The sequence below is a fragment of the Oncorhynchus mykiss genome, chromosome 9 (assembly GCF_013265735.2).
Source record: "Oncorhynchus mykiss isolate Arlee chromosome 9, USDA_OmykA_1.1, whole genome shotgun sequence".
NCBI classification, from domain to species: Eukaryota; Metazoa; Chordata; class Actinopteri; order Salmoniformes; family Salmonidae; genus Oncorhynchus; species Oncorhynchus mykiss.
In genome coordinates this window covers 57,982,404-58,000,165 of record NC_048573.1, presented here as the reverse complement: position 1 = coordinate 58,000,165, position 17,762 = coordinate 57,982,404, and the positions used below count along the sequence as shown (strand labels likewise).

The 17,762-nt window shown below is 41.6% G+C and overlaps 1 protein-coding gene across 3 annotated transcripts in view; it reads right to left on the bottom strand.

The window, feature by feature from the left end:
• The window catches only part of LOC110532463 (coiled-coil domain-containing protein 50), a 36,404-nt gene extending 20,427 nt beyond the window's left edge, over positions 1-15,977 (bottom strand). Inside the window, exons 1-4 of one of the 3 annotated variants that reach the window (XM_036988473.1) lie at positions 15,558-15,977; positions 14,442-14,552; positions 467-529; positions 226-361 (exon numbers count right to left, since the gene is read on the bottom strand). In XM_036988473.1, coding sequence (XP_036844368.1) covers positions 226-361; positions 467-529; positions 14,442-14,490 — 248 coding nt within the window. In that variant the 5' untranslated portion in view covers positions 14,491-14,552; positions 15,558-15,977. Of the gene's footprint in view, positions 1-225; positions 362-466; positions 530-14,441; positions 14,553-15,094; positions 15,278-15,557 lie in introns of those variants that run through there. The other 2 variants (XM_021616396.2, XM_036988474.1) reach the window with 2 other exon arrangements.
• Positions 15,978-17,762: the final 1,785 nt, after the last annotated feature.

Sequence of the window (17,762 nt, the reverse complement as noted above, 5' to 3'; positions counted from 1 at the left end):
TGTATCATATACAGTAAGTACAATATTGCCAGGGGTCCACAAGTACACCCATCGTTTAGATTATGGAGGAATTGTTTATGGAGACAGTCTAGATAGTTTTTTTTACATAGTGACAGAGTGTACAATAAAATAAACACACAGAGGGTACATGGAGAGTGAGGTGAAAAATGTGTGTGTGCCTGCATGCGAGCAAAGTGTTTATTTAAATGAACACAGTGCCCTTACAGTTGTCTAGACGCCTGGCTCAGGGCTCTGTGTTGAGCTCTCTGTTCCTCCTCCTCATCCTGCAGCCTCTTGGCGATGCGGATGTCATTCTGCACCAGCTGGTTCTTCTGGATGTTGGTGGTGTAGTACTGCTCAACTGGGACAGGGGGGGAACACAGGGTTACACAAACACAGCCATGGACCACCTACTACAGTAACTCTGACAGACTACTGTGAGGGGTGTGTGGGATGTTGGACTTACTTTCCTGTTCCTGTAGGTTTTGTGCCAATGCTCCATCCTCCAGGACAGCAAAAACATGGCACACTGAAGGAGAGGACATGAGGCATTTTAGCAATCTATACTGAACAAAAATATAAAAAAACACAACATGCAACAATTTCAAAGATTTTACTTAGTTACAGTTAATAAGGAAATCAGTCAATTGAAAATAACGAATTAGGCCCTAATCTATGGATTTCACATGACTGGGCAGGGGTGCAGCCATGGGTGGGCCTACTGGGGAGCCAGGCCCAGCCAATCAGAACTAGTTTATTGAGTTGTTGTTTTTTACAAAAAGGGCTTTATTATAGACATAAATGCACCTTAGTAACACATTTTAAACTCGTATTTCAATGTCATAAAATGTGGCCATATCTTGGGAATGAAATGACCGCTTGTCTTTTATGACAATCAATAGAGAGAGACACAATGTAGTGGGCAGTTGATGTTTTTGGCACAGCACTCGGTGCCCCTCAGACCACAACAAAAGTTATCCATTGCATGATGTCCCAATCACACTAGAGGCCAATGGAAAGGTATACAGGTCATTAAATAGCCTACATCTAAACAGGCAGCTATCCACACAACACAAGCCATCTCTGCATGGTTGGGACAGGTAGATCTATTATTGTAGTGTGATGACCAAAGTGGCTGGAGCTGGAGGGCAGCCCAGTGAGTCTCAGAGGAACATCCAGCCTGGAATTGTCATCAGCTGCAGTGTAACAAACTGTGCAACACAGCATTCCTAAACTAGCCCACAATGTCTGCTGTGTGGATTGAGCAGTCAAGTCGAGCAATCATTTGAAAGAGTAAGGAAATTTCAGAGAGAGAACTCAAAGGTGAAATCCATTAAAGCCAAGATAATGGAATTCATTGCCCTTGACAATCAACCGTTCTCTGTCGTGGGTGATGTTGGCTTTCGCCGACTGGTCGAGCACCGGTTAACACAACCAAGTGCATTATTTTTCTGACGTTGCCCTACCGGATTTACACAGTAACAGCATCACTGCTATTAGCTTCACGACATACTGTCATATTATGGGACGCCGTTTGTGTCTTTTGAGTGTCAAAAAAGATACAGTAGCACTGTCAAAGCTGCACAAAAAAGTCTGCAAACACGCAAACATCGGCCACGAAGGATGTGTTTACAATACCGCGTTGGTAATAAAGCATCATTTATTTGAACGTAACTTCTGGGGTAGCTAGCTTTAGTTTGGTACCTTGCTAGCACCAATACAACAAGCCTGAAAACAATGACCAGTAGAAACTGCAGTAATTTTCATTATTCTTAGCAATGATTTAGGAATCCTTGTGAGTAAGTATAATCTAGGTTGCCACTTGTTGTTCGCCTTTTGAAATTGAACTTCAGTTCATGAAAATAAATAGCTACCCAGCTACTTAACCCTGTTGCCCAAAGCTAACGTTATAAGCAGCCATCTAGCTTCATCTGGCTAGTGTGGCTCGACCTGACCGGGTTGTATTGTGACGCTAGACACAATAAGGATTAGGCACAAGTGGAATTTGCGGTCTGCCTTCAACATAAAAGTATGTCATTGGCAGTGATGCAAACAAATAGAAATAGTAGAATTTTGCCATACTTTTAAGTTCACTATTGTGGCTAGCTTCACATAGATGAACCGTGGGACTCCCAATCACAGGTAGCAAGCTAACTATATAGCTACTGAAACAGATGTCGTTTTCTATGTTTTTAGGGAAGAACATTGTTTGCATCCATGAGCTAGCGTTTTTTTTTATGACCAGCACAGCAGCTGCGCGAGACCACTTTCCCAGCATCATAGCATAGGTATTGATGAATCGTTGTGACATATGAAATACGAGTGATAGTTATTACACATTGATTACACTATGTAAAAAAATGTCTGAACACGTTAAATTGTGTGACGTGCAGTCATTTTCAGGTCCTGATTGGTCAAAGTGTTATTTGACACACAAAGACCCAAACGGCGTTCCATAGAAATTCTGGTTGAGAATGAAACGACTGAACAAATTAACAGCACAGCAAGTAAGTGAAAGAAATAGGTTTTTATTATGTTTTACTGGTAATGGGGACATGTGTAAATACCAACAAATCAACTTTTTGGTCAGTGTGGTGTGTGTAACCTTTATTTAACTAGGCAAGTCAGTTAAGAACAAATTCTTATTTACAATGATGGCCTACCCCGGCAAAAACCCGGACGACGCTGGGCCAATTGTGCGCCGTGCTATGGGACTCCCAATCACGGTCGGATGTGATACAGCCTGGATTCGAACCAGGGACTGTAGTGACGCCTCTTGCACTGAAATGCAGTGCCTTAGACCACTGTGTGTGTTAACTATTTAACTGTACTAGAATGCTTAAAAGGCTGCAAAAAATGTTAAATATCCGTAATCGGTTTCGGCCAAAAATGTTATATCGGTGCATCACTACCATTAACCACTCCCCCCAGTTCTTAAGCCACCAGAAAGTCAAATAGAGGGACAGAGAGATATTACGAGAGTAGGTCACAGAGAGAAAGTGATGCCTGATGTGTAGAGGCGTACTTCATGTTTAGTAACAGGATAATAACTGGAGAATGAGAAGGCTGGTTGTTAAAGGTTTAAGTGGAGCAAAACACTTGAAACTTCAGGTAGAAAAATGACCACTGTATTGCTCCCGTCCTCTGAACTTGTTTTAATAGCTAGTTAAGAGACCAGTGGGTGGGTTGTTTCATCTAAGTGGTTTACAGCAGCCTGAGAGGGTCTAAACTTCTCTGTCTGCAGTGTGGATTTAAAAAAACTCACTCAGGGGCTGACATGGTGAATAAAACTAAATATACACCACATGCTTGATAGACAAAAGGCTCCACCCAGTCAAAATCTTCTATTCCTCAGTTCAACTCCGACTCAATTCACATTCAACAAAGTCAGAGCTTTTCCAACATGTGTATGCATGTATTTTACAGTGCATTTAGAAAGTATTCAGACCACTTTCTCCACATTTTGTTAAGTTACAGCCTTATTCTAAACTGTATTAAAATAAAGCATTTAACAAATCTACAATGAAAAAGCGAAAAAGTATATTTTTTCAAAAATACCTTATTTAGTAGTGTTCAGACCCTTTCATATGAGACTTGAAATTGAAGACCAGTGCATCCAGTTTCCACTGATGATTTTTTTTTTATATATATATATATACACACACACACACACACAGTGGGGGAAAAAAGTATTTAGTCATCCACCAATTGTGCAAGTTCTCCCACTTAAAAAGATGAGGCCTGTAATTTTCATCATAGGTACACTTCCACTATGACAGACAAAATGAGAAAAAAAAATATCCAGGAAATCACATTGTAGGATTTTTAATGAATTTATTTGCAAATTAAGGTGGAAAAGAAGTATTGGGTCAATAAAAAAAGTTTCTCAATACTTTGTTATATACCCTTTGTTGGCAATGACAGAGGTCAAACATTTTCTGTAAGTCTTCACAAGGTTTTCACACACTGTTGCTGGTATTTTGGCCCATTCCTCCATGCAGATCTCCTCTAGAGCAGTGATGTTTTGGGGCTGTTGCTGGGCAACATGGACTTTCAACTCCCTCCAATGATTTTCTATGGGGTTGAGATCTGGAGACTGGCTAGGCCACTCCAGGACCTTGAAATGCTTCTTACGAAGCCACTCCTTCGTTGCCCGGGCAGTGTGTTTGGGATCATTGTCATGCTGAAAGACCCAGCCACGTTTCATCTTCAATGCCCTTGCTGATGGGAGGTTTTCACTCAAAATCTCACGATACATGGCCCCATTCATTCTTTCCTTTACACGGATCAGTCGTCCTCGTCCCTTTGCAGAAAAACAGCCCCAAAGCATGATGTTTCCACCCCATGCTTTACAGTAGGTATGGTGTTCTTTGGATGCAACTCAGCATTCTTTGTCCTCCAAACACGACAAGTTGAGTTTTTACCAAAAAGTTATATTTTGGTTTCATCTGACATTCTCCCAATCTTCTTCTGGATCATCCAAATGCTCTCTAGCAAACTTCAGACGGGCCTGGACATGTACTGGCTTAAGCAGGGGGAAACGACTGGCACTCCAGGATTTGAGTCTCTGGCGGCGTAGTGTGTTACTGATGGTAGGCTTTGTTACTTTGGTCCCAGCTCTCTGCAGGTCATTCACTAGGTCCCCCCGTGTGGTTCTGGGATTTTTGCTCACCGTTCTTGTGATCATTTTGACCCCACGGGGTGAGATCTTGCGTGGAGCTCCAGATCGAGGGAGATTATCAGTGGTCTTGTACGTCTTCCATTTCCTAATAATTGCTCCCACAGTTGATTTCTTCAAACCAAGCTGCTTACCTATTGCAGATTCAGTCTTCCCAGCCTGGTGCAGGTCTACAATTTTGTTTCTGGTGTCCTTTGACAGCTCTTTGGTCTTGGCCATAGTGGAGTTTGGAGTGTGACTGTTTGAGGTTGTGGACAGGTGTCTTTTATACTGATAACAAGTTCAAACAGGTGCCATTAATACAGGTAACGAGTGGAGGACAGAGGAGCCTCTTAAAGAAGAAGTTACAGGTCTGTGAGAGCCAGAAATCTTGCTTGTTTGTAGGTGACCAAATACTTATTTTCCACCATAATTTGCAAATAAATTCATAAAAAATCCTACAATGTGATTTTCTGTCATAGTTGAAGTGTACCTATGATGAAAATTACAGGCCTCATCTTTTTAAGTGAGAGAACTTGCACAATTGGTGTCTGACTAAATACTTTTTTGCCCCACTGTATACAAACACACACACACACACACACACACACACACACACATACACACACACACACACAGAAGCAAAAACCAAGCAATGAGGTCGAAGGAATTGTCTGTAGAGCTCCGAGACAGGATTGTGTCAAGGCGCAGATATGGATAAGAGTACCAAAAAATTTCAGCAGCATTGAAGATCCCCAAGAACACAGTGGCCTCATTCTTAAATGGAAGAAGTTTGGAACCACCAAGACTCTTCCTAGAGCTGGCCGCCCCGGACAAACTGAGCAATCGGGGGAGAAGGGCCTTGGTCAGGGAGGTGACCAAGAACCTGATAGTCATTCCGACAGAGCTCCAGAGTTCCTCTGAGGAGATGGGAGAACCTTCCAGAAGGACAACCAGCTCTGCAGCACTCCACCAATCAGGCCTTTACGGTAGAGTGGCCAGACGGAAGCCACTCCTCAGTCGAAGACCTACCCTGCCTTTCTAAGGCCTTCTCCGCTATGCAATCTGGTTTCCGAGCTGGTCAAGGGTCCTAAACGATATCATAACCGCCATCGATAAGACAATACTGTGCAGCTGTAGTCATAGACCTGGCCAAGGCTTTCGACTCTGTCAATCACCGTATTCGTATTGGCAGACTCAACAGCCTTGGTTTCTCAAATGACTGCCTCGTCTGGTTCACCAACTACTTCTCAGACAGAGTTCAGCGTGTCAAATTAGAGGGCCTGTTGTCTGGACCTCTGTCAGTCTATTGGGGTGCCACAGGGTTCAATTCTCGGGCTGACGCTTTTCTCTGTATACATCAATTATGTCACTCTTGCTGCTGGTGATTCTCTGATCCACCTCTACTCAGACGACACCATTCTGTATACTTCTGGCCCTTCTTTGGACACTGTTAACTAACCTCCAGACGAGCTTCAATGCCATACAACTCTCATTCTGTGGCCTCCAACTGCTATTAAATGCAAGTAAAACTAAATGCATGCTCTTCAACCGATCGCTGACCACAGTCCAGCATCACTACTCTGGACGGTTCAGATATAGAATGTGTGGACAACTACAAATACCTAGATGTCTGGCTAGACTGTAAACTCTCCTTCCAGACTCACATTAAGCATGTCCAATCTAAAATTAAATCTAGAATCGGCTTCCTATTTCACAACAAAGCATCCTTCACTCATGCTGCCAAACATACCCTCGTAAAACTGACTATCCTGGCGATCATTGACTTTGGCGATGTCAATTACAAAATAGCCTCCAACACTCTACTCAGCAAATTGGATGCAGTCTATCACAGTGTCATCCATTTTGCACCAAAGCCCCATATACTATCCACCACTGCAACCTGTATGCTCCAGGTCATCTATAAGTCTTTGCTAGGTAAAGCCCCACCTTACCTCAGCTCACTGGTCAGCATAGCAGCATCCACCTGTAGCACGTGCTCCAGCAGGTATATTTCACTGGTCACCCCCAAAGTCAATTCCTCCTTTGTCCACCTTTCCTTCCAGTTCTCTGCTGCCAATGACTGGAACAAATTGCAAAAATTAGCTGGAGACTCATATCTCCCTCACTGACTTTAAGCACCAGCTGTCAGAGCAGCTCACAGATCACTGCACATAGCCCATCTGTAAAAAGCCCATCCAACTTTATGTTTTGTCTTTGCTCCTTTGCACCCCAGTATCTCTACTTGCACATTAATCTTCTGCACATCTATCATTCCTGTGTTTAATTGCTAAATTGTAATTATTTTGCCACTATGGCCTATTTATTGCCCTTATCTTACCTCATTTGCACACACTGTACATATACTTTTTCTATTGTGTTATGACTGTGTTTGTTTATTCCATGTGTAACTGTGTGGTTTGTGTTGCACTGTTTTGCTTTATCTTGGCCAGGTCGCAGATGTAAATGGGAACTTGTTCTCAACTAGTCTACCTGGTTAAATAAAAATGAATAAAAAATAAAAACATACACCTTAGGCAAACACATTTAAACTCAGGTTTCACAATTACTGACATTTAATCCAAGTAAAAATTCCCTGTTTCAGGTCAGTTAGGATCACCACTTTATTGTAAGAATGTGAAATGTCAGAATAATAGTAGAATTATTTATTTCAGCTTTTATTTCCTTCATCGCATTCCCAGTGGGTCAGAAGTTTACATTGGCTTTAAATTGTTTAGCTTCCCAAAATAAGTTGGGTGAATTGTGGCCCATTCCTCCTGACAGAGCTGGTGTAACTGAGTCAGGTTTGTAGGCCTCCTTGCTCGCACATGCTTTTTCAGTTCTGCCCACAAATGTTCTACTGGATTGAAGTCAGGGTTTCTGATGGTCACTCCAATACCTTGACTTTGTTGTCCTTAAGCCATTTTGCTACAACTTTGTCTTGAGATGTTGCTTCAATATATCCACATAATTTTCCTACATCATGATGCCATCTATTTTGTGAAGTGCACCAGTCCCTCCTGCAGCAAAGCACCGCCACAACATGATGCTTCCACTGCCGTACTTCAGGGTTGGGATAGTGTTCTTTGGATTGCAAGCTTCCCCCTTTTTCCTCCAAACATAACGATGGTCATGATGGCCAAACAGTTATATTTGTTTCATCAGACCAGAGGACATTTCTCCAAAAAGTACGATCTTTGTCCCAATGTGCAGTTGCAAACCATAGTGTGGCTTTTTATGGCGGTTTTGGAGCAGTGGCTTCTTCCTTGCTGAGCGGCCGATTCAGGTAATGTCGATATAGGACTCGTTTTACTGTGGATATACTTTTGTACCGGTATCCTCCAGCATCTTCACAAGGTCCTTTGCTGTTGTTCTGGAATTGATTTGCACTTTTTGCACCAAAGTACGTTCATCTCGAGGAGACAGAATGAGTCTCCTTCCTGAGTGGTATGACGGCTGCATGGTCCCATGGTGTTTATACTTGCATACTATTGTTTGTACAGATGAGCGTGGTACCTTCAGGCGTTTGGAAATTGCTTCCAAGGATGAGCCAGACTTGTGGAGGTCTACAATGTTTTTTCCGAGGTCTTGACTGATTTCTTTTGATTTTCCCATGATGTCAAGCAAAGAGGCACTGAGTTTGAAGGTAGGCCTTGAAATACATTCACAGGTACATTACAATTGACTCAAATTATGTCAATTAGCCTATCAGAAGCTTCTAAAGCCTTGACATCATTTACTGTAATTTTCCAAGCTGTTTAAAGGCATAGTCAATTTAGTGTATGTAAACTTGTAAACAGTGAATTATAAGTGAAATAATCTGTCTGTAAAGGATTTTTGGAAAAATTACTTGTGTCATGTCCTTACTTGTGTCATGTTAGATGTCCTAACCGACTTGCCAAAACTATAGTTTGTTAACAAGAAATTTGTGGAGTGTTTGAAAAACAAGTTTTAATGACTCCAACCTAAGTGTATGTAAACTTCCGACTTCAACTGTATGTATGTATGTTCTGAGCAGATTTGCTCAAGATTTAGTGAAACTCCCATGTAAACAAGAAGCGATATCACTAGGAGAATGGTTTGTGCAGCAGTCTTCTCTTGCAGGGAAAGCCACTAAGCCAGGAGATGTCAATTACAATTAAACACACATATTTCCACTGCTTAACCTATTAACAAGACTGGACCATGTCTGTGTAAACAAGATTCTCAGCATGGACTGGCAGAGCAGAGCCTATGTTAACAGTGAATGACCACTCTGTCGCTCTCCCTCTCACTGTCTGTCTCTATCCTCCTCTTCCTTTCCACTCCATCTCGCTGTTCTAAATTGTTCCAGTAGACTTAAGCCTCCGTAGCTACACTACACCCTGCTCTAACAATGCCATGTTCCATGTTGGGTTCACGCAAGCAACCGGAGTTCACAGAGCCAGTGAAATTGAGGATGTCTCCCCTTTGTCTTGTTGTAAAACAGGGAAGGAAGGGTGTTTCTTTTTGGTCAATTTGGTAATTTAGAGGTCAACAACATGCAAATGTGTTCGACAATACCGCAAGTCAAAAGGTAACCGCACTTCCTGACCACTAAACCCAGATACATTTAATTCCACTATCACTGTGGATGAATGTCAGTCTGAGACTAACCAGCATTCACGGTTTAACCCCAGCTTTAACCCTCATCCAGACACACCATTCAATCACAGTTACCTGCCGTGTGGCTCAAGATATTATGCAACAAAATGGATCAGCCAGCTGCCCTTATGTGTCCAGTCTTCACAGAATGCACAGATTATGTGACTATAGGGCTTTGAACCAGAACAGCTTAAGAGTTTAAGTCTTTCTCCATACCTCAACATACTCAAGAGAAATTAAATGGATGGGACAAACTCCAGGAAGAAAAAAAAATCAAGTAAGCCATAAACTTCTTGAAATAAAAAAAAAAATCATAATGTTAAACAAAGACTGCTCAACTCACTCAGGCCCTAGAGCAGTGGAAGTGACTGACAGGCTGTGTAGGTGTGTCCGCCATGTGGGTTAACTCGTTTTCTGGAACTCAGTCAGCCCTTTAAAAACTAAGCTCAAGTTACACATCCAAGGGTGTGGATGGGAAGAATAGAGAGACAGGTATTACATGACAGGGCTGGGAGGAAGTACTCAGTGGCCACAACAAAAAGAAAACATTTTCAGGGTGGGGAGGATAGAGTCAGAACAATTATGTGGCCACCTCAAAAAGCACAAGAAAGAGAATTGACACCCACCACCTCAAGATTGTTCTGAATTGTTTGTTAGAAATATTAGCATTCCCCCAACATTATTTTGTTGAAATATAATTTGGACTGAATAATTATGATAATTAATTGCACCCAAATTGGCCATTTCAATTTATAGGATTCATATAAATATAGTACCTAACATCCGATTTGGACCCGCCACATCTCAACGATGAGTATATAGTATCAGTTCTCTATGTCTGACAAGCAGTATGGATCTGCGGCTCGGAGTATTGTTTCTTCCTACCATGTAACGTATTCTTAGTGAACTCTTTTTCTGTTTTTACATGGTAGGGTCTCGATTTTTATTATATAAACATGGGGTCGAGGGAAAAAAAAAGGTTTGGGAACACCTGGCTTACAGGGTAAGGAAACCAATATGCCATTTTTGTAATTTGGGTGAACTATCCCCATGTGATTTTTTATTTTATGACCAGGTTCTAGTGGACAGAAACGGGTAATATCAGGATGTAGGATGGGACATAAACCTAACAACTTCAATTACAAAAAAAAATTCTGTACAGATGAATTGTGAAAAATTTACTGTGAATACATTGCGTAAGATGAAGAAACAATACTCCAAGCCGCAGCGCCATACGACTCGTCAGACAGAGAATTGATACTATATACTAGTTGTTAGGGTGGGATTGGCATGGGGTGTAGGGGATCCGTGGGTGGCGTTTGACAATTTCTTTGGATTGAATCCTATAAAACTAAAATGGTCAATTTGGGTGCAAATCAACTAGCTTAATTTCAAGGTTCAAATAGTCTTTCAACCAAATAAATGTTGCAGGAATGCTTATCTTATCTGGGCCTAACTAAAGAAATTATTTCAGAACAATCTCAGATGATAGGGGTCATGGCTTGCTGAAATGACATGGAACGACCCAGGAGATTTTTACGTGAGTTTAGAGGGGAGGGGACTTCAAGCTTCTTTACAAAGGCACCGACTTGTTTCGTAAGAGGATAGGGAGTAAAATATCAAGTGGAATTGGTAGTGGCGAATATAGGAAGGACGAATTGGTGGGTAGGGGTTAGAAGGGTATCAGATTGTCACGGTGAGGGAGTCAGGGTGAGGACAGCCAGGGTTTCTGAAAGACCGAAAGGTTGAAAGTAATACAGAAAGAGGTTAATGAGGGTTCCAGACAGTCGCCTCTACAGGGAAAGGGACTGTAAAAGGTTAAAGTTAAAGTGCAGAGCCAGAAGCAGGCAGCAATGAACTTTGTGACCTGTGGGTAAAAACACCTTCCCCTATCATTAATCTTCCCCCACTGAGGATGTCAATCATGCATTAGGAAAATGACTGGTACTTAAACAATGTGAGTAGAATGCAAATCTATCCAACCAACCTCCAGTGAGAGGAAGCGACTGGTGTTCCAAAAGGAACACAGCCATTTTGCTTTTATCTACCCAGCCACTTGGCCAGTGGATGATGTAAAGTGGTTGGCAGACAAAAGAAGTGGAGGAGGGAGAGTGGGAGAAAGTGACGAGGGGTTCTATTTTAAGCCAAATCCCCATCACCCACGCACCCCCTCACTGCTTCCCTCCCCACTAGTCTGTTTTTACTGCTATTCCCTGTTCTGTAAACCTTAAATCGCACTCCGCTCAATCCCGCTCTGTGTTGGACTGTTTTAACAAGAGTTGGGACCATCAGCTCCTGTGTGCTCAGACACTGATAGAGCGGTCACAGAGAGGTGTGGGCTGTGTGGACTGGGAGAGAGTCACTGGGAGAAAGAGTAACTGGGATGGGGATTGGGGGGAGGCATTCCTTAGAGAGCTACATTCCCCCTGTGAGGCAGGATATATCAGGAACCCAGCCAGAGGAATAGGAAAAAAAATAAAACAGGAACAGATAAGAGGGGAGTGAAAACAAAGCAAGTTGACTTGGCTGAGATTCTAGGATGAGGTGAGGAGAAGTGGGACACTGAGAACACCACACTTCAGGAAACTGATGCATAAATACAACACACAGGATGTTAACTTAACTATTTTGAGTAAACCAAACTACATTGAAGAAACATTTAAAAACAGAACATGCAATTTCAAAGATTTTACTGAGTTACAGTTCATATAAAATGCTGACCACACCGCTCGCATTACGTGCGCTGCAAAATAAATGTGCACATACAATCCTTTCATCTAAACTGCTCACGTGCGTATGCATAGCCAGGTGCTAAAATACACTGTGTGTGTGTGTGTGTGTATATATATATATCTAATTATTTTTACAATTGACGCGATGCATGTCCCTTCTTCAACCCATTGTTTTATTTAGGAGCATATACCCATGTGGGTGATTGAAAGATGAACGGAGGTCCACACTCCAGTCCAATAGGTGGTGGTAATGCACCTTAAAGTTGGTTGCCAACTGCCATATAAAGTCCACATAAGAATAAGAAGACTGAAAGTTAGTTTCTAGTAAACTCCCCATGTTCCCCCTTTTATCTGTGCATTAGTTGTCATAGAGAACACACGATTTTGTGTGACTCAAAATTCTACAAAGAGCCAGAAAAAAAGGACCTTGTGCATTTCAAGTAAAACAACAACCCAATGTTTATATCCCAGGGCAAATGAGCTAGCAACAGAAATCTAGCTAGCTAAATGGCCATGAATGTTTCATGTGATTTGACCTGTTCCTAAACTAATATAATTGGTTCAGAGTTCATTTTGATATTTCAACCTGCGTGTCCTGATCGCGTCTGGTGTGGATGGACAAAATCAACATGAGCACACGGACGAACGAGCATGCCTTCATTAGGCTTTGGATTTCACATGACTAGGAATACAGACATGCATCTGTTTGTCACAGATACCTTTTTTTAAAGTAGGGGCGTGGATCAGAAAACCAGTAAGTATCTGGCGTGATCACCATTTGCCTCACCAAGTGCGACATCCCGTTGGTGAAGAAGCCGGATGTGGAGGTCCTGGGCTGGCTTGGTTACACATGGTACTGCCAAATTCTCTAAACCGACGTTGGTGGCAGCTTGTGGTAGAGAAATTAACATTAAAATTATCTGGCAACAGTTCTGGTGGACATTCCTGCAGTCAGCATGCCCATTGCACGCTGCCTCAACTTGAGACATCTGTGGCATTGTGTTGTGTGACAAAACTGCACATTTTAGAGTGGCCTATTGTCCCCAGCACAAGGTGTATTGATTATGCAATTTAATCAGCTTCTTGACATTCCACACCAGTCAAGTGGATGGATTATCTTGGCAAAGGAGAAAGGCTCACTAACAGGGATGATAACAAATTTGTGCACAAACTGAGAGAAACAAGCTTTTTGTGAGTATGTAAAATTTGTGGGATTATTTATTTCAGCTCATGAAAAAAGGGATCAACAGTTTACATGTTGCATTTATTTTTGTTCAGTGTAAAACAATGAGAACACTGAAAACATTTCAGTAAAAATAGATTTCTAAGGGAAAGTTTAGCATGATCAGACATGTTTGAATGCTGCTATTGTTTTAGTGAATAGTATAGGGGTCCAACAGAGTCTACAGCTGGCTGCCTAATGAAGCGTGAAAATGCACTTACACACTGCTCATTTTTTATTTTTTATTTTACCTTTATTTAACCAGGCAAGTCAGTTAAGAACAAATTCTTATTTTCAATGACGGCCTGGGAACAGTGGGTTAACTGCCTGTTCAGGGGCAGAACGACAGATTTGTACCTTGTCAGCTCGGGGGTTTGAACTCACAACCTTCCGGTTACTAGTCCAACGCTCTAACCACTAGGCTACCCTGCCGCCCCTCATTGTCTATGGAAACAAGAGCAGAAAGGGAAATTATCTGGAAATCTATTGCTGTCCTGCTCATGAGTTAGCATGTATGCAGAAATGCCAAAAAAAGCTAATCCACCCAAGCCACAACCTACTAATTTCATAATGTAAGAAAATTAGAACCCATGGGTAGAAATCAGTAACTTTGTGTCAAAGTACTGCAACAAGTGGCAACAAAAAAGTACCAAGTTAAGGAAACTTGGCCTCTTTAACACACACACACACACACACACACAGTACCTTTCAAGTGGGACCAACTTCTACCCTCAGCTGCAATCAGAGAGGGAGTGTATCTGGAATGGCCATCACACTACAGGCAATTCTTATCTGCTGCCACATGCTACAGACCAGTCTGGGCTTTGACAGTGTACAGTCCTGCCTGCCATGCTAAGACATCGCATGAGTACCTCTTATCCCAGATGAAAACAAAACAACGCGCTGGTGGAAAGGGACATGGCAACAACACGTAACCCTCTGCTGAAACACTTAACAAGGATGCTGGGTAGCTAACTAATGCCAGCCTTCCTTCCTTAACCAAATCCCTCAAGGGTCTATGTAATGAGGGTCTGGCTTTTTTATTTTCACAGCAATTTGAAGTCGCACATTCTTTTAAGTCTTAGTGAGGGCGGCGGACTGTCAGGGTATCTGTGGCCTGGCCTTTCAAATCCAATGATGTGTTACACCTATGTTTCTAAACACACACACATGACAGTCTGGCCAGTGAGTCTGGTCCTCTACATACCTTCCTGGACCCGTGGCAGGTGGGACTGATCAATCTCTAGCTCTGTCATGGCTGCTAGAGAATGGCAGTCACAGCCTCATTGCCCTCAGGGCGGATCAGAGTACAGAGACCCTGGGGAATGAAGGGTACATAAAGACAAATGAGTCCAGTAGCATAGAACAGTCATGTTCAACATTGAATTGCAGTAGTTACTCTTTGTTATTGCAAGGAGGGCACATTCAGCATTTGACTTTCTTAATCCTTTGTCCAAATGTGTCTATGTATTCACAGAAGTCTACTGCAGGCAAACCGTTGAAGCACACACTATAATGACATAATTCATATGAACTCTACTAAATGTATGTTAAACATTCTAAAACTATTATGACAATAGCTACAAATGTAACACTTGCATGGCGGTTACATGCAGTTCGAGAAACTCGGAACGAATTTCCACAGCAGTATGCTACAACACGTACAGAATTCCATTACAAAGGCAATGCACAACATTGCAATTACGTATTTGTTTTGTATGATAATGGCGATACAGATAATGTGCTCTTTGTCAAATTAATATAAAGATCAACAACGGTTTAATGCGTGTCTGTCAAGCTCAATCAATCGCTAAAAACATGCCCAAACAAAAACAAACAAAACCTACAGCTGTTACCTACCTGTATCCGCAGCACTACCCTGAATATAGTTTGTAGCCTTCGTGCACACAAAATAACATTCAACAAGTAAACATGGTAGTTGAGAAAACTTTTGATTATTTTGTTGCGGTTGTCTATTTTCCAGACACTTTATCCGCAGTTATCGTTTTACGTTCACCATAGTCTCCGATACATTCGATACACCTATTCCAGACATCTATTTAGATCTGACACAACTATGTTTTTAGTTTATCAATGAAACAAAGCTGATAGTTTGATGGAACGCCATCAAGGACAAATAATGGACTAAATGAGCCTCCTTTATAGTCCAAGGACCTTACATATTCTGTAAGCCAAAACAGTCCAATACGCCATCTAAACGATAATTCGATTGATTATTTTTTGCGGTACAGTTCTAGAAACAAATCCCTCTACTCTCATATCACATCAACAACTATTTCACGAATTCAAAATACATACTTACTGTACACTGTTTTAACCGTATTTTTTAGACACAGTTACAGCTGACAGTATTTTTCAGTGACACACGTTTGTGGCGTCCATCTTCTATTTACACACAGGTGAGATTCAGATAGCTAATTAGCGCAGGTAGTCGACTGTCTTCCGTCTGTTTTCCGTAAACACGCGCTGTAACATGGTTATATGGCCGTGTGGGAGCACTAGCCCCATAAAGGTGTGCTAAAAATAATAAAAAATCGCCGAGGTCATTATGCTTCCAAAACTATAGCGCAAGTGACGCGGTTTAATGTTCAGACCAAGCGCAAGCTAGGGCTATTTGCAAAACTACCCTATACAGAGAAGACGCCTTCGTCCAATGACTCTTATGTGCAATGGAACTGAGAGTCATTATCAAGGCCCAGGAAAAGCTTAGCTCACTCACTGTGAAGTTGTTTGGCTGGAGATAGTTATGGGGGGTGATAAGGGACATATATGCCTAGGCAACCGTTCCACCTGACATTACATGATACCAAAGCCTTACTAAGTCTGCGTTTCGTTTTCTGATTTACATGACACCAACGCCTTACTAAGGTCTGTGTGATGCCTGCATCGCGTTTAATGAAAGTGATAATGTGCATAGTTTATATTTATATTAATTAAATCTCAACCATAAATGTTAGAAACGTACAATGTTTCTGTGCAAGCAGACTTTGGAACATAGCCACCTTGTACTATAGCCTATGGCTTGTGTATTTCCTGTTATGGCTAATGGCCTAGAAAAGATGATGCCTAATCTATAGATAATCTGTCTTTCCCTCAACACCTAATGGCATGTTATGTTATTTTATCTCTCTGTATACAGATATAAATGTTTTCAGCCAATCACAAACTGTGTTGTTACAACTTCCACATCAGACAACCAATAAGAGTTGTGTTCACGGCTTTCAGGGGAGTTCATAGTTGCTATTTGGGATCTTTGGGATGTCCATACCTCTATCAAGTATACATGTAAATTGGTTAAATTTCAAAGTCCCAAGGAATCCGGATTGCAGTGACCGTTTGTAGAGTGAGAGACTGGCACCGGTATTTGAGAGCTCGGCAGCGACACAGACATTCATTTTATTATTTTTTTAAACAAGCGGCAGAAGGGATTTTTGAGTGTCTACCCCAGATAGTTTCATTATAGACAATAAAATAATTGTCAAGATGTACTTGATCCAATTGAGTAGTCAGTAGGCTATATTTAAGTTGTGATATCGTTAGGAAATATTTAGTCCTACTGTGTTAAGGCACATTTGGTTTATTTGAAAATATTTTTATAGTTCCTGGTATTTATTTAATGGATTAATTCAATTATAAATGAAATAACTACTTTTCACTGAAGAAGGGAAACAAGGTACAACATGCAACTTCGATGGAAGACCTACAGTTGAAGTCGGAAGTTTACGTAAACTGAGTTTAAATGTATTTGGCTAAAGTGTTTCACAATTCCTGACATTTAATCCAAGTAAAATGTCCCTGTTTTAGGTTAGTTAGGATCACCATTTTATTTTAAGAATGTGAAATGTCAGAATAATTGTAGAGAGAAGGATTTATTTCAGCCATCACATTCCCAATGGGTCAGAAGTTTACATAGACTCAATTAGTATTTGGTAGCATTGGCTTTAAATTGTTTAACTTGGGTCGAAGGTTTCGGGTAGCCTTCCACAAGCTTCCCAAAATAAGTTGGGGGAATTTTGGCCCATTCCTCCTGACAGAGCTGGTGTAACTAAGTCTTTTCTAAGTAAGTAAGGTTTGTAGGCCTCCTTGCTCGCACACGCTTTTTCAGGTCTGCCCACAAATGTTCTATAGGATTGAGGTCAGGGCTTTGTGATTGCCACTCCAATACCTTGAGTTTGTTGTCCTTAAGCCATTTTGCCACAACTTTGGAAGTATGCTTGGGGTCATTGTCCATTTGGAAGACCCATTTGCGACCAAGCTTTAACTTCCTGACTGATGTCACATAATTTTCCTTTCTCATGGCGCCATCTATTTTGTGAAGTGCACTAGTCCCTCCTGCAGCAAAGTACCCCCACAACATGATGCTGCCACCCCCATGCTTCATGGTTGGGATGGTGTTCTTTGGCTTGCAAGCCTCCCCCTTTTTCCTCCAAACATAACAATGGTCATTAAGGCCAAACAGTTCTATTTTTGTATCATCAGACCAGAGGACAGTTCTTTAAAAAGTATG